Genomic DNA, 24,954 nt, shown 5'->3' with positions numbered 1-24,954 from the left:
CCGAGGTTGAGGAAGCCTGCGGGTCTAAACCAGTCTTTCTCAGGCGGGAGGGAGCAGCCGCCAGGTATCTGCTGGACTACAACTCCCATCATCCTCGACAGCTGAACCTGCTAGCAAGGCATGATGGGAGTTGTAGTCCAACATAACCTGAGCATTCCGTCCCCTCCCACCAGTTGGGGGAAAAAGGATGCGTGTAACTGAAAGGCCCACAACCGCAGCAACTTTTCCTCATGGCGAAGGGCTGGCGCCTGGGAGACATTTATGCAGGCAGCGTCAGTCACCGTGGCGCGAAAGGGCCAACGGACAACCTGAGGTACCGTTAGCGCTGACGTCATTTATTCTCCCCGCCCCTTTTCCCTCCCCCAGTCACAACCCGGGAGTCTTAACCTCGCCCCTCCTTTCTCCGTTCCTTTCTCCGCCGCGCTCCTCTTCCGCCAGGATCTCGCGAGATTTGAAGCGGAGAGCGAGAGCGCGCGCGAGCTCCGCCTCCCTCCGTGGACGCGCGACAAAAGATTTTGAAGTCTTCAGCTTGCAGTTGGCTCTCGCGGCGGCGCCTTTCACGCCGGGATCTCGCGAGAATAGGGAATAGAGAAAGAGCGCGCGCGCGCGGGAGAGCGCTCGAGCTCGGCCCCGCCCCTCGCCTCTGTGGGCGTGTCTAAATTTTGAAGGCGACGGCGGGAAGAGGGAGGCGCGCGGCAGTTGGAGCGTCGTAGCGGCCGGGTCGGCTTCTGGTGGCCTGCGCTGAGTAGTTCAGGTGACACGGGTCTTTTGAGGGCATGTGAGGAGAGGGCTGGCTTGGGAGGGCGGCGCCGCCCCCCGCCGCCACGTTCCCTCTGGGTGGGGTTTTTATTGGGATTATTGTTGTTGTTATTACGTTTATACTGCTTTATCTTTTGCAAACCGCCTTGAGGTTTTTCCACAAGCGAGCGGTGTATGAAGTTTTACGAAATTAAAGGAAATAAATGCATACGTTCATCAGTTTCCTGCGATAGAGAACGGCGTGCCAAGTCTATTATTACCTGCAGGAGAGGAATGAGATTGTAAGCCGCCTTGGGCGAGACAAGGCGGACTGCAAAGTCAATATACCAGAATATAGGCACCTATAAATGAATTTATGACCCATAAATGAATATATCGCGACACGGGTTTGGGATGAAGCTGCTTTTTAAGCGGTTTCTTCTCCCGCAGGTTCTTACAGGAATCGGGCAGAGGAGAGGGGGGAAAGCGAATGGCAAACACGGCCAAGGACCGGTTGAAATGCTGTCGCTTTGAAATACAGTCATACCTCATGTTGTGTTTGCTTCATGATACGTTTTTTCAGGTTACGACCCAGAAGTACCGGAAAGGGTTACTTCCGGGTTTCACCACTTGCGTATGCGCAGACGTGCAAAATGACGTCATGCGCAGAAGCGGCAAATTGCAACCCATGTGTGTGCAGACGCACTGCTGCAGGTTGCGTTCTATTCATGTTGCCAACGGGCCTCTGGAACGAATCCCATTCGCGACCAGAGGTACCACTGTCCATTCAATTTTAATAAACATGACGAGGTTACCAGAAGTTAGGTTATCTTTATCCAGATAGGAATGCATGCCTTGAGGGACCACTAGGGACGCATCAGAAGATGGCTGACAATAACATCTCTCCGACCCACACGAGGTAAATTGGAGGCTGTGATGGGAGTAAATAGCCTCCCTACCCCCCCCCCCCAGGATTGTGCGGGGGACTGCCCTTGCCTGCTGTGCCCTATACCACCCCCAAATTTGTGGGGATGGGGGCACTAGGCACAATGCCCTCCTGTGGGATTTCGGCGCTCCTGGACGCCGTCTCTGATCCGCGCCACTAGCTGCAAGAACTTCAAAAGAAACAATTTGGATGAAGTGAATGCACATATTTCAAGGAAGAAGGGGGAGTAAAGACTGCTAACAGAAGAGATCTCTGATAAAACAAGACGAGGTGGAGGAACAAGTATAAATCATGAGAAGATACGCCACGACTCGGTATGGCAAAGGGACTGATGGGGGAGGGGGAAAAAACTTTCCTTTCTTTCCTTTATGTGATTAAACAAGAATCCCCCCCAAGTCAGAAATGTTGTTTTAAGGACTTAAGCTGTGGATTTAAGGCTGTGTGGAGATAAACTTTCGAACCAAAGCATGTTTTAAGAAGAGCGTGCATAAGGGCTTTGGAGTGACGCAGTTAAAAATACCGTCACCATATTGGGAAGTTCTGTCGGAGGACTTAAGTCTGAGGGGAGAAATAGAGAAATAGTGCTGTCTTTATATTGTGGGTGGAACTCCTCAGTGGGACTTAAGAACGACAGTTCTGTAATTAATAATGGAAAGAGTGCTGTTATCTATGAAGGTGATGATATATGGAAACCATCTCGATTTGAGGACTGGAAGAACGGAAAAATTCACACAGGATTATTATTGGTGTTTATCGGCTTAAGGAGACTATCAGAAGAGATCATAAAGAGAAAATATATGAATAAGATGTGATGTGGAAACAGCAAGATAAGTCTGGATAACTTTGTTTGGACTGATTTGGACATTAACGCAGTAGCAAGAAGATGATCAGAATCCCCCTTTGGATCTTGAAATATGGGTTCCCTCAACAAAATCTAAAATTCGGCTTTGTAATTCGGAATTTATGTGATTTGGTTTGATTTGATTGGCTGGTTAATAAAAATTATTTTTTTAAAAAAGAAAGGAATGCAGCTGGGCCATCAAGCAGTTTACAAAGATAAAAATAAAAAATTAAACAGAGAAAAATTCACAACCATACTAAAATAGATTAAAATTACAGTCATACCTCGGGTTGAAGTAGCTCTGGGATGAATATTTTCGGGTTGTGCTCCGCGGTGACCCGGAAGTAATGGAGCGCGTTACTTCCGAGTTTCGTCGCATGCGCAGATGCTCAAAATGACGTCGCACGCGGATGCGAGTTGCGTTTGCTTCTGGGTGTGAATGGGGCTCCGGAATGGATCCTGTTTGCATCCAGAGGTACCACTGTACCTCAATAAAATAGTCAAAAATCAACATGAATATTTATTGCAATAGATATGCTGACTCCTGTAAAGGTAAAGGGACCCCTGACCATTAGGTCCAGTCGTGACCGACTCTGGGGTTGCGGCGCTCATCTCGCTTTATTGGCCGAGGGAGCCAGTGTACAGCTTCTGGGTCATGTGGCCAGCATGACTAAGCCGCTTCTGGCAAACCAGAGCAGTGCACAGAAACGCCGTTTACCTTCCGGCCGGAGCGGTACCTATTTATCTACTTGCACTTTGATGTGCTTTCGAACTGCTAGGTTGGCAGGAGCAGGGATCGAGCAATGGGAGCTCACCCCGTCGCGGAGATTCGAACCGCCAACCTTCTCATCGGCAAGTCCTAGGCTTTGACTCCTGTATTCAACCACAAATCCACGGACACATCATGGACCACTTGATTGAATCCCTGGCATCTCTGACTCCCAGGTGTGGATGAGAAAGCCTCCTATCTAAAACCTGGACAGGTGTGGCACATCAGAGAAGACATTGGTTTAGAATGACAAGTAGTCTGAAATGATAGAAACTGACAGTTTGCTCTTTATGTACTTTAGATTTGGCATCAGTATGTGTAGTATTAGTGGCTCTTGTAAGACTACTATCTTCTGAGGGAAAAGTAGATAACCTTTCTGCTCCCCTTTGAGGGCATTTTTCCATGGGCTGCATGCTGACCGTGGGTGGCACAGAAGCCACTGTTTGGCATGGTACCTCCTTTTCTCTCAGTCTCCATTACCCCATACTGCCAGGTATGGGAAGTCCAGTAATTTTTACCTGAGGCCTGAACTGATCACTTGTATAGGGCTTCTGAAAATGGGCTGCATATTGCTCACCTGTTTGCCCTAAAGAAATGAGAGGGCATGTGCTAAAATAAAAAAGTGACATTGATTTTGAAGATATTCCACCTGTGGAAACTGCAGGTAGTTTTTCTGAAGTTTTGTCGTTCTAATCTTTCTTGTTAACTATTATGGAGACCTTTGGTGGAAAGGCAGAATATAAGTGAAATATGAAATAATTTAGAACTAGCTTTCATATAAGACTAAGAATAAAAGGGTTTGCAAAGTAATGCAGGTAGAAGCTTGTGTTTAGGCAAGTTGAAAAAACTTGAAAAACTCTGGTAACTAGGCATAATGGTTGATCCATGGTGACTCCAACACCTAGTGATGTGGGTTCCATGAATGTACAAGATTGAGTTAAGTTTTTAAAATGACCCATTTTTTTTGCAGCTATGAAAGGGAAGAATTTCAATATCAAGGAGACCTTTGAAAAAGCTCAAAAAGCTCACCAAAATCATGCAAAACTTGTGGCATCTTTGAAGCACATGTACAATGAGGTAAATATTATTAATTTCATGCTTTTTGACTTTAACCTCCAGGGGTGGCTAACACATTCATAAAATACATTGGTCTCACTGAAAACTTTACCCTTTACACATCAAACCCATGCAATGGTTGTTTCAAGAAAGATATTGGGTGGGAAGTAAAGAGAATATGTAACAGAAAGGCTTGAGCAACTGAGCATATCTAACAACAGGCATGTGAAAGTACCTTCACCTGCCTGCCTTCCCTAAATAAATACAACTGCAGAATATCCATATGGATTTGCAAGTAGGGAACCATGTTCAGTTTACAACAGTATATTTTGCTGCAATAAACAGTGCTTCACTTCCCATATAACGGTTCTCAAACTGCTTCATGTTATGTCGGTACAGAACCCTTGTAGTATTATATTTCCCCAGATTATTATAAGCTCCAGCCTTATTTCAGAGATTGTGATATATTGAGATATCACAGTGTTTAGCTAGCGATATATATCGTGATACGGAAAACCAGATATCACTCATACTGTCATAATATATGTTTTGTTGATACTGTTATAAGAAAAAACTCCCCTTCCCTTATGGGGTACCCAAGAGCCCATATAGAGTCCTTTTGTAGGTTCTCTATTGGTAGGAGAAAATAACAGAGACCAACCAGAGAATATTGAGAAGTGAAGCAGCTAGTAAGCCTGATCTTTATTAAAGCTGTTGCAACAGGGTGCTCCCCTCACACACACAAAGGGGGAAGGGACCCAGAACAAATGTGTGCCTGCCCTTATATAGACTTTGAAATTGCCCACTCTCAAACTCCAGACCACCCCCAAATACATCATACATACATCACAGGGGGAGGTCTAAAACAGAATCCTGAGTGTGTTGTTTATCTCCTGTCTGCCATTTATCTGATTGCATTATCTGGGTTTTGGCCACTCTTTGTTATTGTTTTGTTGTTTAGTCGTTTAGTCGTGTCCGACTCTTCATGACCCCATGGACCAGAGCATGCCAGGCACTTCTGTCTTCCACTGCCTCCCGCAGCCTCCTGCACTTAATTCCTGAATCCAGGTCACAGGCTAACCCTGTTCACACCTTAAATGCGCCCTTGGCAGGATTTGTGAGCACAGAGACAATGGGGAGATTTCCCATTTCCTTCAACCTTGCAGAGAAATATTTGAAGTCGTTTTGGGAGAGAAAGTGGTTTCAGGACTTTTCCGTGGGTTTCACGCATGTAGTTTACATGCATTTGCTTGGTACATTTATGAACATTTTATATATATATAAGACCTTAAAATTCTTATAACAATACTTACAGTCTTCTCATGTCACAGTACAGTACAATGGAACCTTGGTTCTTGAACAGCTTAGTTGATGAACCAATTGGCTACCAAATGCCGAAAACCTAGAAGTAAGTGTTCCATGTTTCAGAAGCCAAACGTCTGACGTGGCTTCCTCTTGAGTTCAGGAAGCTCCTGCAGCCAATCGGAAGCTACACCTTGGTTTTCAAATGGTTTCAGGAGTCCAACGGATTAAGTTTGAGAACCAAGGTTCCATTGTACTGTGACATGAGAAGACTGTAAATATCAACAAAGCATAGATTATGACCAGTATTTCAGATTTCAAGTCTTAATCTGGAATTTTCAAGCTCTGTCCAAAGAACCAGTTCTCAGTGGAAAGGATTTTAACATGTCATTGGATTTCCCCATTTTTTAAATAAAGGTCTGTTCTGCCATTGATCAATTTTGATACTGAAATTGCATTACTTACTGTGTAACTTTGTTCTAGTTGCAGGACAAAATCTCTTTTCATGAGGAATTTGTTCATTACCTTAAATTTGCCCTGATTGTCTACAAAAGAGAACCTGCAGTAGAACAAGTGATAAATTTTGCGGCCAAGTTTGTTGTTTCATTTTATGAGCCAGAAAAAGATGACACTGAAGAAGAGGAGCAAGTGGAAAATTCTCTTCTGAATTATTTGTTCAAGTTTCTGCTTGAGGTACCTTAGCAATAATGTAATGGTGAAAAAATAGCAATGGATGCATAATGCTCCTCTTTATAGTATGATCTAATGGACACCGTATGAATCTGCACATAAATGCTATTTTCTTAATGGTGATGTAAAATCAGTCTTGTTATATTGGGTAGAAATCACACTGAATGCAAGGGCTGTGTTATCTTTCCTGCTCCTAAAGACATAAAGCAGGCATAGGCAAACTCAGCTCTCCAGATGTTTTGGGACTACAACTCCCATCATCCCTAGTTAACGGGACCAGTGGTCAGGGATGACGGGAGTTGTAGTCTCAAAACATCTGGAGGGCCGCATTTTCCTATGCTTGACATAAAGCAATGATAAGTGGGCTTAGCTTTTGTCTGAACAATCTGCGCTGCTGACCAACATTCACCTAAGGCCAGAATTTCTGAAGTGCAACTATAGGGGTCTTGGATGCAGTTGCTGAGGCTCCAGTTTGCTCAATTGATTTCTATGGGATATGGCTGTGTTTTGGTTATAATTACAGTCTGTGTTTATGTTCTAGAGTCTTGCATTCAGCCACAGCTGAAGACCAGCGTCATAATTGCTGTCTTAAGCACCAAGTTTATTTTGCACAGCCATTCAGGTTTAAACCTGGTGTCATTCATTCATGGGTTAAAGATCCTTTAAATGGAAAAATAAATAATTTAAGATTAAGACTGACTGCCAGGATTGTAAGAATAAATGAAGGGGGTGTTATACCAAAGAATACATTTGGTACTTAAATATTGTGTGAATTTATGAGATTTCTATATGTAAATACTTGAAACTATTCATATTTTTTATACATAAGAACAATAATGCAGGAATACTAAAAATCAACTCCTTGCTTCTTTTTAAGTCTCACCAAGCAAACAGCAGTGCAGTACGATTTCGAGTGTGCCAAATTATTAATAAGCTTCTGGTAAGCCTGCCGGAGAATGCTCAGATCGAAGATGAGCTATTTGATCAAATTAGCAATGCCATGTTGCTCAGAGTGAAAGATAAAGTTCCAAATGTGAGAATTCAAGCTGTGCTGGCATTGTCTAGACTTCAAGATCCAAAGGACAGTGATTGTCCCGTGGTTAATGGTACGTTGTCACTGTATCAATGATATTTATTTTAATTCAAAGATGTATTTTTATCTTTTCAGTTCTTAAAAACTGGCTATAATAGTTAAGACATTAACATCAGTATTGAATTCTGCCTTGGAGCCTTGAATGTAATTATTCAAACAACTGTAAAGTAGTTGATACTTTATAATATTGGAAAATAGATATGTATGAATATAGGACATAGGGTACAAGAACAGTTTATGGTAATGGCCTAGTTGGGGAAAAGAAAAAGTTAGAAAACTGGTCTGGTTTGGAAGTACCGTACTTTTCCTGGCTTGTTATGGTATAGTCTTGCTTGCCTCTCCCCTTCATGAAACTGAAATCTACTGAATAAACACTGGTTTCGAAATCAAATTTTCAAAATCTGTTTTTCTTTATTTTTAAAAAAGTTTTGAACAATACATTTTTTGGGAAATAACCTGGTTTAAAATGATATCTGAATATAATGCAAACAATCTCTTAAAACTGATTTTATGACCCTCTTATAAAAGGTTGCTTTATTTGCAGTGATAACAATATTTTTTTCAGGGGGGGGGGGGCCCGGAATTTTCATCAGTCATCAAACTGCAGTTGTTTGTGTCAGTTTATTATGACTTGTTACTGAGTTCCAGGGACTGGAAAGTTAACACAGGTGTCATCCACAAAAGGGTGACCTTGTACTCCTGTGTTATGCCTAAATCATTTGATATCTGCGGTCAGTTCTTGAGTCAATACTCCAGTCAATGGTTTATATCCAATGCTGTGGCAATGGGGTTCTCCTGGTATAGCAGGATTTCTGTTTACTTCCTGTCCCTCTACATGCCCACAAATCCTCCAGAATGGATTTTGAAGAAGCATGGGGAACTGGAGGGGAAGAGGAAGAGGGCATTAATCCAAAACAGCTCTTCCTACTGTGGTTAGGTCAAAGGCTACTAGTTTCTGCAAGCTGTATCATGTTTGCCTTGGTTTGTGTCAAGTTTGCTACAGTAGTGTAACTTAATGTTTCCTGTAGCAAATATGTGAAGTGTGACTGACATGTGCTCTGCCTTTTAAGAATCAGGGGCATGTGCTAGGAAACCCTTCGCTTGTTGTCAATTCCAGCCTATTTCCCTGAGTATTTACATCTGGTGTGGAAAAACATTGTCATATATTGGCCCATCAACTAAACGTCTGCCAAAAATGTAGAAGTTGTGCATCTAACATGAGCATCATAAAATCTTAATGCAAAGGGTGTTGGCCACTTGTTATTCATGTACATTTTCTTTATGTACATTTTCCGGTCATTAACATACTCTGTGTAATACTGTTTTTTGTTTAGTTTACAGTAATTTAATTGAGAACGACTCCAATCCGGAAGTCAGGCGCACTGTGCTGTCATGTATTGGTCCATCAGCTGAAACCCTGCCAAAAATTATAGGTCGTACTATGGATGTAAAAGAGACGGTTAGGAAATTGGCATACCAGGTAAGTCAATATCTTACTACAATTACTTACATTGCTTGTTAGTAATATATGGTGTAAACATTTGGAGAACTCAATTTTATTCTCTCTGGGGAGCAAAATTATGTTTGGGGTACAGGTGTAAATTTATGTATAGGTGTATTTGCAGTGTTTTTTAAACTCGTTATAAATATTGCTGGTTCTGATCATTGTGCCAAGGAAGTCAGTTCAAACTGCATCATAGCAGTTTTTCCAATTAATCTACTGTATTCTGGCTGCCATGTATTTTTCATCAAGATGGTCCAGAAGCAATGAATGTACATGGCAATTAATAATGATTATTATTATTATTATTATTATTATTATTATTATTGGAATGCTCTAAATCTGTCCTAGCCTGTTCAAAACATGAGCAGAATTGAACTGCAGAGGACAATTGGGATATGCCAGGCGCAGTTTTTGGTCCATTTTAATACAGCCTTTTACAGTGGTTCCTCGCAAGACGAAATTAATTCGTTCCGCAAGTTTTTTCTTCTTGCGAGTTTTTCGTCTTGCGAAGCACGGTTTCCCATAGGAATGCATTGAAAATCAATTAATGCGTTCCTATGGAAACTGCTTGCCAGGCTGGCGGTGCGGAGAAGGGCTTTTCTCCCCACCGCAAGCCTTCAGGACAGGTACGGGAACAGAGGGGAAGGGGCGCAGCGCTTCTCCTCTGTTCCCGGGGCTTGCGGTGGGAGGACGGTTTTTCCTCCCCACCGCCAACATTCAGAACAGCATTCTGAATGTTGGCAGTGGGAAGGAAAACCCTCCTCCCACCGCAAGTCTTCAGGACAGCCTTCTGAAGGCTGGCGGTGGGGCGGAGAGACCTCCTCCTGCCGCCAGCCTTCGGAGCAGCCTTCCAAAGGCTGGCAGTTGGGCAGAGAGCCCTCCTCCCGCTGCCAGCCTTCAGAGCATCCCTTCCGAAGCCTGGCGGCGGGAGGAGGTCTTTCCGCCCCACCGCCAGCCTTCGGAGCAGCCTTCCAAAGGCTGGGGGTGGGGCAGAGAGCCCTCCTCCCGCTGCCAGCCTTCAGAGCATCCTTCCGAAGCCTGGCGGCGGGAGGAGGTCTTTCCGCCCCACCGCCAGCCTTCGGAGCAGCCTTCCAAAGGCTGGCGGTGGGGCAGAGAGCCCTCCTTCCGCCACCAGCCTTTGGAGCAGGCTTCCGAAGCCTGGCGGCGGGAGGAGGTCTTTCCGCCCCACCGCCAGGCTTTGGAGCAGGCTTCCGAAGCCTGGCGGCGGGAGGAGGTCTTTCCGCCCCACCGCCAGCCTTCGGAGCAGCCTTCCAAAGGCTGGCGGTGGGGCAGAGAGCCCTCCTCCCGCCGCCAGCCTTTGGAGCATCCTACCGAAGCCTGGCGGCGGGAGGAGGTCTTTCCGCCCCACCGCCAGGCTTTGGAGCAGGCTTCCGAAGGCTGGCGGCGGGAGGAGGTCTCTCCGCCCCACCGCCAGCCTTCGGAGGAGGTCCGAGGACAGTGGGGAAGACGCGCTGCGCTTCCCCGCTGTCCCGGAGATTTCCCTATGGGCTTTCGTCTTGCGAAGGAAGCCCATAGGGAAATTCGTTTTGCGAAGCGCCTCCAATACGGAAAACCCTTTCGTCTAGCGGGTTTTCCGTCTTGCGAGGCGTTCGTCTTGCGGGGTACCACTGTAATGAGAATTATATGGTTGAATTTTGTTTCAAGCTCTGGTTCAGTGTTTCAGTGTTTAGTGTAACTAATGTAAATGTTAGTAAAGTGCATTATATTAACTGTTAAATATTGTGGCTCAGCTCTTATAGCATTCAGCTTGCCATAAGAAGTAATGAGCTGCACAGTTGCATCAAATAATGGGTGCAGCCAGTTCAGAGGTCTGGAGGAGCATGATGCAGATGTGCATTTGTATCCATATTAACCACTGAAGTATGCTTTTTATACATGGGTATTCATTGCTGGACTGGGATTTGTGTCGATAAAACATATCACCTGCTCTTGTGGCCATAACAGGTTCTATGTCAGTGCAGTGAATGTCTCTTTGAAAGTCTTAAGAGTTTAGTTCTGGGACAAAAGCATAGTGACTATTTGGAAGTTTTCATGGGTTTCCTTTTAGAAGGAAAACAATATACAGTGGTGCCCCGCAAGATGAATGCCTTGCAAGACGGAAAACTCGCTAGACGAATTTCCCTATGGGCTTGCTTTGCAAGACGAAAAATGAAAACGTCTTGCAAGTTTGTTTCCTTTTTCTTAACACCGTTAATACAGTTGCGACTTGACTTCAAGGAGCAACTCATAGAACGCGGTGTGGTAGCCTTTTTTGAGGTTTTTGGTGATTTTTGAAGCTTTTCCAAAACTTCTTTTAAACTTTTAAAACTTTTTTTGGGGGGTTTTGGATTTTGGGTTGGGGTGTTTGGAATTCAAGGACTTGATGTTGGGGAGGGGTTTGCAAGAATCTGGGAGCTTGTGTGGGTTTTTTTGAATTTTTATGATTTTCTGTGACCATTGGGCCACTCTGCTGTTTTTTTAAAAAATTTCTGGATTTGAATTTCTGTGTGGTGGGTGGCTGGGGGAACAGTTGAGGAGGGGTTTGCAAGAATCTGGGAGCTTGTGTGGTTTTTTTGAATTTTTATGATTTTCTGTGACCATTGGGCCATGTTGTTGGTTTTTTTAAAAAAAGTTTTTCTGTCATGTTTAGAAACTTAATTTATTGTTCCTTCAATTTTTGAAATGCTCTTTACAGTATGTGTGACTTTAAAGAGCACTTAATAAACTCTTGTTCTACCAAATTTGGCTTTGTTTGGACTTTTTTTGACCATAGGAACGCATTAATTGAATTTCAATGCATTCCTATGGGATTTCATGCTTCGCAAGACGAAAAATTCGCTAGACGAAAAAACTCACGGAACGAATTAATTTCGTCTTGCGAGGCACCACCGTATAAACAAAACAAATACAGTGACTCTTAATTTTCAGCCTGCTTACTTGCGAATCAATTCATTACATTTTATGATGGAATTAAAATGCCAAATTATATCTCTCATTCCACCTGCCCTAGTTCATGTATTCTGAGCTTTTAAAGTGTGTTTTAGACACAGAATTTGAGATTAGCTCACAAAACTCAAGTTTCCCTTCTTGCTGTTTTATTACTTATTATGGCAAGATTCCCAGTATGTATCTGTTGTGATAGGCACATAAAGTTGTTGCACCAATTTGTCAAAAATCATTATTAGTAAAGCCCTAAAATCTGTGTGCTCTTTAAAAGGTTTTGGCAGAAAAAGTTCATATGAAAGCTTTGACAATAGCCCAACGAGTAAAGCTTGTTCAGCAAGGGCTTAATGATAGATCAGGTAAGACATTTTTATTTTATTTTATAGTTGCCTATATTGTGTGCCAATGTGTGTTCAGTGTGCCAATTCCTTATTTTTTCATTGCTAGCGAAATGCCTGAGAGCCATCTTGCTAACAATGGTAAATGAAGGCTGCAGTTCTAGGCATTCTTGGAAGTAAGTCCCATTGCAAACTAGTGGGACATACTGTTGAATAAACAAGTAAAGGCTTATATTGTAACAGTGGACAATCTGGTTCTTCTGCTCCTCATGTGTGACAACATATGTAGTTCTCATGTTGGTGACAGGCTCCATCTCTTCTGCCAGGCTTTAACAGACATACCTCTGCTTCCCACATTAGCTAAAAAGCCCGCTAAAAAGGTGAAGGAGGAGTTAGGCAGCAACAATGGATAGCATTATGCAAGTCTATGCATGTTGCTCTGTTGGAGAAATCTGTCTGACAGCTAGGATCTACAAACAAGCTTTACAGTGACGTGAAGAGACAGTATAAATATAATAGAAGAATATACTAAAATACATTGCATCTGAAGTATTCTTTCTGGGAAGCCCTCATTGTTGTTTACAGTAGCACAGCTTTCATAAGGAAATCCTGATTTAGTGAGTCAACATAGACACACTAATGCAAAGTGCCTTCATTCCTCTCTTCCTGCAAGTAGGAAAAGTTGGCGTCTGAATCCTGGCTTGTTTGGAAGCCATTCACCATAACTCAGTTTGCATGTAACAGGAAGCTGTTGTTAACTGTAGCTTCCCAGCTTGAATCTTGACTCAAGTGAAGGGAGAAGCGAAACAGAAATGAAGGTGTGTACAAAATCTTGGCTTATCAAGTCAGGAGTTGATAATGTGAACACTGCCATATATAAGTAGCTTATATACTGTTGAATGTGATATGGCAGAGTCAGTCAGCTTAATCACTAAATGTGTGTGTGTGTGTGTGTGTGTGTGTGTGTGTGAGATAGTCATTCTGTAAAGGGTTTTTTACAAAATATTTATTCAGAGAAATTATATCTCAATTTAAATTTCCCTGCTTAATAGAATGTGTAAAAGAAGTGGTGCAGAAGAAACTTCTTCAGGCCTGGCTACGGCTGGTTGAGGGAAATGTGCTAGAACTCCTTCATCGGCTGGATGTGGAAAGTTGTCCCGAAGTTGGTATTCCAGCACTTAATGCCATGTTTTCGCTGTCACCAGTCAATGACTTGATTAAAAACTTCTCAGACCTTGATGAAAGGTATGTACGTATGTGTGTGTGTGTTTTTTAAACTTTATACTTGAGAGTTGAACTTGGGAAAGTAAGTTAAAGGTTTCTGCCTCATTACTTGCCTAAACTTTATTCCAAGGACTAGTGAAATAGCCATGTTGGTTTCTGAACATTTCTATGACATATTACTTTCTGAAAATAGTAAACTGAACTCATATTTGCTAAAATACCTATAAATAGCTAAATATCTGTAAGTAGCAGCCAGAACTTCCCGTTTTTAGGCAAATCAAAAAAGCAGCTACTAAAAGGCATCCTATTAACTAGTGAGGAATACTTTTTGTAAAAGCCATCAATGTATTAGTGGGCAAAGTAGCACCACTAAAGAGGATGTTTGTAGTGTGCATGCTGAGTGTTTGCAGACAGTTTTCCTGCTCCCTCCAACAACCCCTAAAGGTTTAGTCAGAATTGGTTGTACGTATGAGAAGAGAAATGTCCATTAAAATAACAGATGAGAGGTGGTAGGGTATATTCACTCTACCCCCACCCCCCGGCAGTAATACTTCGGAAGATATTACCCCTCCCTCAACCTGGGCGCAGATGGCAGCCCATTTATTTTGTTCAGTAGAATGCAATGCAATTCCAAGAAACTGGGGTTAGTCTCTTAATAATGCTAAAGAGTGACACTAGGAACCAACTTTCATATATAGATATTGCATTAATTTAGGATAAAGATAGTGCTCTGCTTACTAGTATTCGCCTAGCAACTAACTGGAATAACATTTTGCATGGAACATAATTATATTTTGCTTCAGTGAGGCATTCCTGCTGGTTATCATGAGATAATGATCCTCAAGTCATTTTTTAAATCAATGAAATTGTCTACAACATAATTCTTGTAACAGCTGCTCTGTCTTTTCAGCTTTTAATGTGTGTGGCTTAAAATGTGAATTCCAGCTTGTATATTTGTCAAATACTGTGATTGCCTTCTTAAGTGACAAAGCAAACCCCCACCCCGTTGAAAATGTAACGTGTATGTATTTGTTTTCAAGGAAAGTAATTCCAATAGAAAAACTAACTGCTGAGAATGCTTTGTATTGGAAGACCCTTTGTGAGTACTTGAAATCTGAAGGGGAAGAATTCTTAGAGAACATTCTGCCAGAACCTGCCATATATGCAGATTATTTGCAAAGGTAAAGTAAACAAGAAAGTTAAAGCATTAGTCAGTGCTTTTTTCCAGAAAAAGAGGTGCCTGTACTCACGATGAAGTTGTTACAGTAAGTGGTACACATTTTAACAACAAAAAGAGGTGCCAGTAGTTGCGTACCCTTGAGTGCCCCCTGAAAAAAAATCACTGGCATTAGTTTAATTTATACTGCTTTTGGTCCTCACAGTTATTCTTCTCTTCATCTCCAGTTACTGGATTTGGACTTACTTCTGTGTTGTTCACAAAACAATAATTAAACTGGTTTGCTGGAACATAAAGATTACTGTTACTAATTTATGTTCCCGACTCCTTGTAGAGTGTGCAGAAGTAGCTATGTAGGCTAAAATAGGTCTGTGTGAAAAAGAATCTTTTAGCACTGGAAAGTAGGACATGCTCTTGGGAGGCTCAACTAGACACCTTCTAACCGCCAGTTTTTCTTCATGTAAGGCCCAGCAAAGGGATAAAATAAAAGCAGCGATAAATGCATAGTATTGTGAAGATTGACGAGGCAGCATTGTTGTCTGTGGGTAGACTCAGTCAAATTATATTTGTAAGCCCTTTAACTGGTACAGTAACCTAAAATTCAAATAAATATCAAGATGTTGCTTGCATCATACCGAATAACCATTTTTAAAAATTAAGTTACCTTCAGAATATGCCAGTTCTCAGTCAAGAAGAGAAAGAAGATATGGCTTGTGTTGAGCAACTGATGACGAAAGAGTTTATAGGTCAGCAGCTGATCCTTATGATAGGCTGCATGGATACCGCCGAAGAAGGAGGAAGGTAAGACTTAGTTTAGCAACGAAGAGATTTTTGATGTATATGTTATTATGTTGACTTCGAATTGACTCGGAAATGTTTCAGTAGCTCAGTCCATTTTATTCAGCATTCTAGTCACTTGGTTTCATGTCAAAGTTCCAACATTAGTATTCATCAGTACAGCACCAAATGACTTGGTTTAATGGTCAAATTCACTTAAATAGCTTGTTTTGAACATTTTTCTTTCTCTTTCCATCCTCCCTCCAGCACACTGAAACCAGAATATTTTTCTTGTCCTGGGACTGCAATGAACCTGTCCAACCAGGTTTTCCCCATAGATCCTGTCAGGTTCCTCTGTAGTTCCAGGATGAAGAATTTGCTATGTTCCAAGACAATAATGCCTACTCACAACACAAAGAGCTCATAACCCACCTACTCTCAGCAGCCAGAAACATCATAGCCAGACACTGGAGAGACCTGCCAGGAGTAAACATAGACCAATGGTATCAAATAGTACGGGAAACTGCCTTACAGTGGTACCTCGGGATGCGAACAGGATCCGTTCCGGAGCCCCGTTCGCATCCAGAAGCAAACGTAACTAGCGACGGCACGTCTGTGCACACGCGTGTCGCTTTTCGCCGCTTCTGTGCAGGCGCGTGACGTCATTTTGAGTGTCTGCGCATGCATGAGTGGCGAAACCTGGAAGTAACGTGCTCCGTTACTTCCGGGTTGCCGCGGAGCACACCTCGAACGCGCTCAACATGAAGCATATTCAACCCGAGATATGACTGTATTAGAAAAACTAACCAACAAACTGAAACTAACACGAGGACAGATAGAAGAAGACGCCTTCACCCAGTTCGGTTCCCCTTTATCACATACACAGCCCAACAAGACAACAAGAAGAACCCACCAACAGCATTCAAATCAATATGGCTAACCTGACCCAAACACACACACGCACCACACTCACACATGAAAACAAAGTTCACCACAGCCAATCACAAACAACCAACCAAACCCTAGGCCAGGAGTTGACAATTTTTTTTTCAGCAGGGGGCCAGTCCACTGTTCCTCAGATCTTGCGGGGGGCCAGACTATATTTTTTTTGGGGGGGGGGGAATGAATGAGGGACGATGAACGGTGTGTGAAAGCGCTCCGGAGAGGGCCTGCTTTAAATGGTGGCCGCTAGAGATGGGCACTGAGCCAATCGCGGGTCCTGTGTCTTGCAAGCGGCAGGGGCTGGTGGTGGCGGGGGGACGATGAGTGGCACGCGAAAGGGCTCCAGAGGGGCTAGCAGCAACAAAGCCCAGCCCCCTTACTCCTCTAGGCAGAAGCCAGGAGGAGGCACCACCGCAGTGTGTGTGTGTGTGTGTGTGTGTGTGTGGGAGAGGGGTGGAAATGGTGCAGCCTGAACAATCGGAATCAGATCTACGTGGCGATTCCCGGACCGTCCGCGGGCCGGATCCAGCCCCCAGGCCTTAGTTTGCCAACCCATGCCCTAGGCCAACCCCAACCTCTTTCACCACCAAAGGAATACAAGCAAATAGTAAAGAGAACCCACACAAGTGACGCTGACACAAAACCCCACATATACAATAAGTAGAATTAAAACATTGCCCCCTCACTCCACCCCACTCACCATTTCCCCCTCCCCCTCTTTTTCCCTTTCTAATGTAACACTAACGTCTCAACAGATGAAACTGATCTGTAGAAAGTGTACCTTGAAAAAAGAGACTTTTTTCAAGGGACATTGCACATACTTTTGTAAACCAAGAAATCTTTAATAATATATTTTTTAAAAATTCTTTTTGCTATGTTGGTTGGTGTTCTAGATTTCCATCTCTGCCATACTTGACTCTGGTCATGTTTGAATGTTTTGTTCCCCATCAGAAATGTTAGTAAAAGTTGTGCTTTGCTTTCCACTGTGGAAGAGATTTTGAAGAGATTCCAGTTGTAATAATCAGGTTCTGCAAGTGTGATGGCTGGGAAGGGAGACACTTAAACATTTACATGTATTGGAAACACCAACATAGCTTATTGAAAGAAACTGCCTCACTTCTGAAGTAGCAGTTAGTTGCCAGTTCTTGGATTTTAAACGAGAATAGATATAACTCATTGTTTAGGGATCATTTTTTTAGTATTTCATCAGTGTTATTATTATTCTTAAGGAAGAGACTGCTGACAGTGTTACAAAAAATCCTTATGATGCCCACTACTTCAGCATCCCTTGCATCATCACTTACAGAGAATCTACTCCGCATTCTCAAAGATGATGACAGAAGAATCCAGACTGTAAGTTCTAATTGCTCTTGTCAGTTTATATTCCAGGAAAAAAGCCATTAAAAATGTGTATGTGTGTGTGTGAGAGAGAGATAGAGAGAGAGAGAGAGAGAGAGAGAGAGAGAGAGAATCACCACTCCCTGCTACATCCCAAAAACTTTGAAAAAATCAGAGATTTCAGGGAACACTGAAAAAGCCTCATGAAAATTTTCTCATCTAGAATGAGTGTAGTGCCTTCAAATATATTTTTATCTCAGACATTCTGCAATATTGGAGAATAATTCTGATGCATGCAACACTCAGATCCATTTTTTCATCCAATCGCTTCCTATGAGATATCTCAAAGCGATTTAACAAAAGCATATATAAAACAATTTTGCAATGAAATCTATTTCAAATCCAATACAGTTATAGACTGGAAAAATACATTCTAAAGGCTTTTAATGACCTTTGTTTTAGTTTGGAGATACCAGAAGTATCGTGTTTGTGCTTTCTTTCTACTTTCCTCTTGGTCAGCCTTTTCACTATTCCCCCGCAAACAACAACAGGAACACCCTGCTACTGACTGGGAAACAAATAGCATTTTGCCCTGCCTTGCTGTAGGATAAAAAGGTTAAAAGAAGTTGGGACAGAAACGTCAAAAGACCTTTTGTGGCTGCCAAAACTTCAGAGGAAAAATCTGAAAGGTTTTGTGAGAACTGAGTTTTAAGCAAGAGGCACAGATGGAAGCCGGCTGCAACTCGTATTCACAATTTTGTTTGTACAAATTGTACAAATTTAATAAACATGCTAAGTAGGCTATAAAATTGTACTAAGTTAGGGGTTACCGAACTTTTTGGACCAATTGCCACATTTATAAATAAACTTGTAGACACACCTTCCCCTGCCACTTCAATCAAGTACAGTGGTACCTTGGGTTAGGTACATAATTTGTTCCGGAGGTCTGCACTTAACCAGAAACTGTTCTTAACCAGAAGCACCACTTTAGCTAATGGGGCCTCCTTCTGCTGCCGCGCCGCCGGAGCACAATTTCTGTTCTCATCCTGAAGCAAAGTTCTTAACCTGAAGCACTATTTCTGGGTTAGCGGAGTCTGTAACCTGAAGCATATGTAACCTGAAGTGTATGTAACCCGAGGTACCACTGTATATACCACAATATTACGGTGCTTTTTTTCAAACCTATTTCTAGTGGGATTTGGGGCAGAGTAGAGGATCCTGTCAGGGATGGCCTTTCGGTGACCTATGAACTAAGATAAATAAATTTTGCACTTTATGTTGTTAAAGCAGAAAGATAAATTCTGGCTTGATAAAATTTTGCTTTGATAAGTATTGCACATTTATATATTTCTTTTTTAAAAAATCCCCAAAGCTTCAAAAATTTGGACATTTCCAACATGCCAGATGAAGTGCTTTTGCACTCAGCACCTCCTTGCCTCCCACATTCAATGCCAGAGTGAGAGCCAGGTACCAGGACAAACTTCAAGTGAAGCCCATTTCCCACCCCCACCCCCCATCCCTAGGGGGAATTTGCAAGGGGGACTTTGCCGACAATCCCCTGCTGTCATGGGGGCTGCCTCTATTAAGGCAGGCGGCACCAGAAGCCCTCATTAAGTATTTTTTTTCACACATTACAAAGAAACCTAATATAATTGCACTTGATAGCTCAGTATAGGAGCAGATAATTTTTTGTTTGTTTGTTTCAAATGCAGTACTGTATCCTTGCTTGCAGGAAGATGGCATTTTTATTTATTAAAGCAATTTGATCAGGCACTTGGCCTTTATGCAGAAAGTAATACAGCGGTTCATCCTAATCATGATATGAGAAAGGCAGCATATTATCTTCTATAGCCTTAGTGTTTATCTAGTGGCATGTGAACTTTTTTTGGGGGGGTGATGTTAAGGATATATTTAGGGTTATTTATATTTATATTCATGAAAAATGGGCTTTAGGGGAAAATAAATGGTCCCTAAAATCTCACATGTGCTTGTTTACTTGGTTATGCTAGAAAGAAGCCAGGTTTGGGAGTGAAATTATGCTAAGCAGCAGCATTTAGGAATGTTAAGAATCCTCCATCCGAAGCTTTACTTCACTGTTAAGTTTGGAGGGTTAGGGGCTTCATGAATGGATGGTCTAGCACTGTAAACTATTTTGCATCCTTCCAAAAGTAACTGAAAAGGCGGGATGGATTTTTTTTTGGGGGGGGGACAGAAAATATTTGCAAAATTTTTCAAAATTTGAGCTGAGTACTAACTTTCTTTGCATCACCAGGTCGCTGAAATCATAACCGAGGTTCGTGATGAAATTATTACAGTAGACAAGCCCCCAGATGCAACTGAAATAAGAAAGCAACAGCTTAAAGTAAGTGGTGATTGCACTACATTTTTGTTTTAAAGATTTGTGGTTTAATGTAACTGTAGCACCGCTTGAATATTTTACCAGCCCTCTCCAGCTTTACTATACAAACAGAATTACTAGGAAGAGAGAGGGGTCAAACCTTCAACAGCTTTTGCAAGACAGTTGCAAGTTGTTGCAAGAGAGTCCAAATTGCAGTAGAGCTACTAATGCAGTATTGTCGGTGTTGTGTGACATAGAATCATAGAATTGCAGAGTTGGAAGAGACCACGAGGGTCACCTAATCCTGTCCTTGCACTGCAGGAATCTTTTGTCCAATGTGGCGCTCAACCCTGAGGCTAAGTGTCATGTTCCTATAGCGAGGAGAATATCATTCATAGACAGAAAGTAAGGCTTATGCATTTAGCAGCCAGGAAAGTCACAAATGATGCACTGTTAACATCTAGGCAACAACAACTCCAACAGTTATAGTGTAACTCATTAAGTTTTAATATCTTTAATCATAAAGACTCATGACTGGAATGTAGGAATTGATTGGAGGATGAGACTCACGACTGGAATGTAGGAATTGAGGGGCATACCGGTAATCTGTTCCAGAGGAAGGGAGCAGCATTATATGTAAAGGTTGTGTACACTTGTGAAGAAATCTATGACCTGGAGCATGAAAAGCAGATTGAGATTTATATGGATAAAAATTGTAGGAGAAACAACAGTGACCTTACTGTGGGTGTCTTCCATAGACCACCAAGCCAGACTGAAGACTTGGGTGGTGCCTTACTAGAGCAGATTACCAAACATTCAAAGAGAAGAAATATAGTAATCATGGGGGATTCCCTGATATCTGTTGGGACTAAAACTCTGCTAAGAATGTAAGGTCTGACAAATTCCTCCAATATCTTGCCGACAATTTCATTTCCCAGAAGGTGGAAAAGCCAACAAGGGGATCATCTATCTTGGACCTGGTCCTCACCAATAGGGAGGGACTGATCAACGAAGTGGAAGTACTTGGAAACTTGGGAGAGAAGTGATCATGTTCTCCTGGTTTTCAGGATACAGAGGCAAGGGAAAACTGAGCATAGTCAGACACACACTCTGGACTTTAAGAAGGCCAATTTCAATAATAAAAATGAATGCCCTTCTAAAGATGTTTTTTATTCCAGACAGCACCAATAGCCAATGATGCACAATGCTTTAAAAGGAATGGCAAAAAGATATAACTAGGTTCATATGGCAGGTGAAAAAATCCAGAATAAAATATAAGATTATGATTTATACTAAAGAAAGAGGTGGTTTCAGACTTAAAATTATACTTCGAGGCTTGTGTTGACTAAAGGAATGGATATTACTAAAGAATACTCAACTACAGTGGTACCTCGAGTTACAAACGCCTCACGTTACAAACGCTCCAGGTTACAAACTTTGCTAACCTGGAAGAGCTACCTCGAGTTGAGAACTTTGCCCCAGGGTGAGAACGGAAATCGTGTGCCGGCGGCGCAGCGCCAGCAAGAGGCCCCATTAGCGAAAGCACGCCCCTAGTTAAGAACAGTTTCAGGTTAAGAACAGACGTCCGGAATGAATTAAGATCATAACTAGAGGTACCACTGTATTAGATCTGGAAGGGCACGGCATCAAATTCGTTTGGAATGTGTGCCTGTGGTACGATAAAGTTAAAATACACAAGGGTTTCTCAAACCATGTGATCAGAAAAGAATTATACAGGGTCTGGGAAAAACATAAAAAATTGTTAGAAAGAAAAGCACTGTTGTGGCTGTCACCAATAGAAGAGTTAACAAGGAGCACTTGCAGAGGGATATTAGACTTCTTGGGGGTGGGGTGGGGGGAACGTAAGAAAAAAATGGAAGAGAAAAAAACTTGGTGATGGACTAGTTACAATACCATCAGCTTAAATGTATTATTTAAGACGGACAAAAAATAAGGACTTGTAGGTCAAAGTTTGCAGTTTGAAAGAAAGCTTTTAGGGGCAAGAGAAGAAACACTATGTAAGATGTATAATGTGTTGCTAGACTGGGAAACGAAGGAAATCATCTATGATTAACTGGGCTAGAGATGTAGGGCAGTGTTTCCCAACCGGTGTTCCGCGGCACACTACTGTGCCATGAGACATTGGCTGGTGTGCCGTGGGAGGGAGGCGGGCGAGTCGGGCGGTGAGAGGCGGCGGCGGCGAGGATCCGCGTCGAGCCGGGGGCGGCTCCGCGGTGGTGGTGCCGAGCGGCGGGGCAGCGCGTGCAAAAGGGAGGAGCGCGAGACAGCGGAGGAGGAGGAGGCCGGCATGTCCGGGCAGCAGCAGCAACAACAGCAGCAGCAACTCCTGGCGACGGCTCCTCAAGCCCCGCCGCCGCCCCCTCCTCCGCCCGCTATCGCCGCCGCCGCCTCAGTTGCCGCCGTCCCTCAGTCCCTTGCTCTGCTGCCTCCTCCCACCCCCAAAGCTTGGAGGTTCCCCGGCAAGGGGGAGGGAAAAAACTTTCACTTTCGTGCGTCCCTCCCAGCGTGACGCTGCGCGCTGACGTCACGGGGCGGGGCTTTAATGGTGGTGTGCCGCGAGATTTTTTTTCAGTAAACAGGTGTGCCGTTGCCCAAAAAAGTTTGGGAAACACTGATGTAGGGCACAATATTGACAGTATAGTATTATGGGAAAGACTTCGGAAAACAGATTTGAAATTCATTGCATGCTACACATTGAAGGAAAATTACATGAAGATGATTCCCAGATGGTATTTAACACCAAGCAGATAAGCAAAGTTGTTCAAATCAGAATTAGGTAAATGCTGGAAGTGTAAGGAGACAGAAGGAGCATTCTACCATACGTGGTGGACATGTGGTGTAGTTAAGGAATTTTGGGTAACTTTTTCTAAGAAACCCAGAAGCTTTTATTCTGGGGATAATTACAACTGATGTCCCTAAAAGTCATAATGAGCTCAGGCTTGCAAGAGAGGTTAAAAATATTTTTAAAACAACGTTTCTTTGGCTATGTCTGAAGTAAGAGAAAGAACAAACAAGTGGTAGGTCCTCTGCGTGGGGAAGATGGAGAAATGCTATTGGGTGAAAGAGAAAAGGCGGAACTGTTCTTAACTACTTTGCCTCCGTCTTCACCCAAAGGGAAAGTGATGCCCAACCTGGTGATAACAAAATAAATGATGTAAGGAGGGAGCTGCAGCCCAAGATAGGGAAAGAGGTACTAAGGGAACACTTAGCTGCTTTAAATGAATTCAAATCTCCAGGGCCTGATGAGCTGCATCCAAGGGTACTAAAGAAGCTTGTGGATGTAATTTCAGAGCCATTGTCTATTATCTTTGAGAATTCTTGGAGAACAGTTGAGGTCCCTACAGACTGAAGGCAGGCAAATATTGTTCCCATCTTCAAAAAGGGGGAAGTGGAAGATTCAGGTAACTACTGACCGGTGAGCTTGACATCAATACCAGGGAAGGTCCTAGAACAGATAATTTAACACTTGGTCTATGAGCATTTAGAAAAGGATGCTGCGATTACCAAGATCTAACATGGGTTTCTCAAAAATAAGTCATGCCAGATCAATCTGATTTCTTTTTTTGTTGGAATTACAAACTTGGTGGATCAGGGAAATGTTGTGAACACAGTGTATCTTGATTTCAGTAAGGCTTTTGGCAAAATCCCCCATGATATTCTTGCAAGGAAGCTGGTAAAATGTGGGTTGAACGAGGTAACTGTTAGGTGGATTTGTAGCTGGTTGACTGACAGAACCTGAAGAGTACTCAATAATGGCTTCTCATCATCCTGGAAAAAGTGACAAGTGGGATGCCGCAGGATTCTGTCCTGGGGCTGTTGTTGTTTAATGTCTTTATAAACAACTATCAGACTTTTAGAAGACATCTGAAGGCAGCCCTGTTTAGGGAAGTTTTTAATGTTTGATGTTTTATCATATACCGTATTTAATATTCTGTTGGAAGGTGCCCGGAGTGGCTGGGGAAACCCAGCCAGATGGGCGGGGTATAAATAAATTTGTTGTTGTTGTCGTTGTTAATGACTTGGATGAATGAATTGAGGGGATGCTCATCAAATTTGCAGATGGCACCAAACTGGGAGGGGTAGCTAATGACGCAGAAGATAGAATTCAAAATGACCTTAACAGATTGGAGAACTGGGCGCAAGCTAACAAAATGAATTTCAATAGAGACAAATGTAAGGTTCTGCACTTAGACAGGAAGAACCAAATGCACAAATATCTCTATATATATATTTTTAAATAAAATTTTTATTGGTTTTTCACAGTTTTTATAAACACAAACAATACACAGTACAAACAGACAAGCACACAAGCAAACATGTATAATTTCATATCCCTTTTTCTTAAACCTTACTTCACCGACTTCCCCATACCTCCCCTTTCTACATCCCATTTTCCAAAATTATTTCAGCAAATCCTAACACTTGGTTTTATCAAATTTTGTCATTCTTTTCTTTTACTTAACCAAATGCCCAAATATAGGATGGGAGACACCTGGCTTACTAGCAGTACATGTGAAAAGGATTTAAGGGACTTGGTAGATCACAAGCTTAACATGAGTCAACAGTGTGATGCAGCAGTAAAAAAAAGTTAATGCTATTCTAGGCTGCATCAACAGCAGTATAGTGTCCAGACCAAGGGAAGTAATAGTACCACTCTGTTCTGCTTTAGGGGACATGGGTGGCGCTGTGGGTTAAACCAAAGAGCCTAGGGCTTGCTGATCAGAAGGTCAGCGGTTTGAATCCCCACGACGGGGTGAGCTCCCGTTGCTCTGTCCCAGCACCTGCCAACCTAGCAGTTTGAAAATATGTCAGAGTGCAAGTAGATAAATAGGTACCGCTGCGGCAGAAAGGTAAACAGCCCCACTCACCTCACAGAATGTTTGTTGTGGGGGAGGAAGGGAAAGGAGATTGTTAGCC

At 42.7% G+C, this 24,954-nt stretch overlaps 1 protein-coding gene across 3 annotated transcripts in view; it reads left to right on the top strand.

Annotated features, from left to right (window-relative positions):
* The first annotated feature begins 596 nt into the window (after positions 1–596).
* NCAPG (non-SMC condensin I complex subunit G) overlaps positions 597–24,954 on the top strand; it is a 40,605-nt gene continuing 16,247 nt past the window's right edge. Inside the window, exons 1-12 of one of the 3 annotated variants that reach the window (XM_082237343.1) lie at positions 597–754; positions 4,265–4,371; positions 6,136–6,345; positions 7,220–7,448; positions 8,770–8,915; positions 12,157–12,241; positions 13,273–13,465; positions 14,485–14,625; positions 15,282–15,422; positions 17,570–17,693; positions 19,951–20,040; positions 23,328–23,438. In XM_082237343.1, the coding sequence (XP_082093469.1) occupies positions 4,267–4,371; positions 6,136–6,345; positions 7,220–7,448; positions 8,770–8,915; positions 12,157–12,241; positions 13,273–13,465; positions 14,485–14,625; positions 15,282–15,422; positions 17,570–17,693; positions 19,951–20,040; positions 23,328–23,438 (1,575 nt within the window). In that variant the 5' untranslated portion in view covers positions 597–754; positions 4,265–4,266. Of the gene's footprint in view, positions 755–3,677; positions 3,788–4,264; positions 4,372–6,135; positions 6,346–7,219; positions 7,449–8,769; positions 8,916–12,156; positions 12,242–13,272; positions 13,466–14,484; positions 14,626–15,281; positions 15,423–17,569; positions 17,694–19,950; positions 20,041–23,327; positions 23,439–24,954 lie in introns of those variants that run through there. The other 2 variants (XM_082237342.1, XM_082237344.1) reach the window with 2 other exon arrangements.

Source organism: Podarcis vaucheri, assembly GCF_965113315.1.
Source record: "Podarcis vaucheri genome assembly, chromosome: 9".
Taxonomy (NCBI): domain Eukaryota; kingdom Metazoa; phylum Chordata; class Lepidosauria; order Squamata; family Lacertidae; genus Podarcis; species Podarcis vaucheri.
This window is presented reverse-complemented; position numbering and strand designations above follow the sequence as displayed.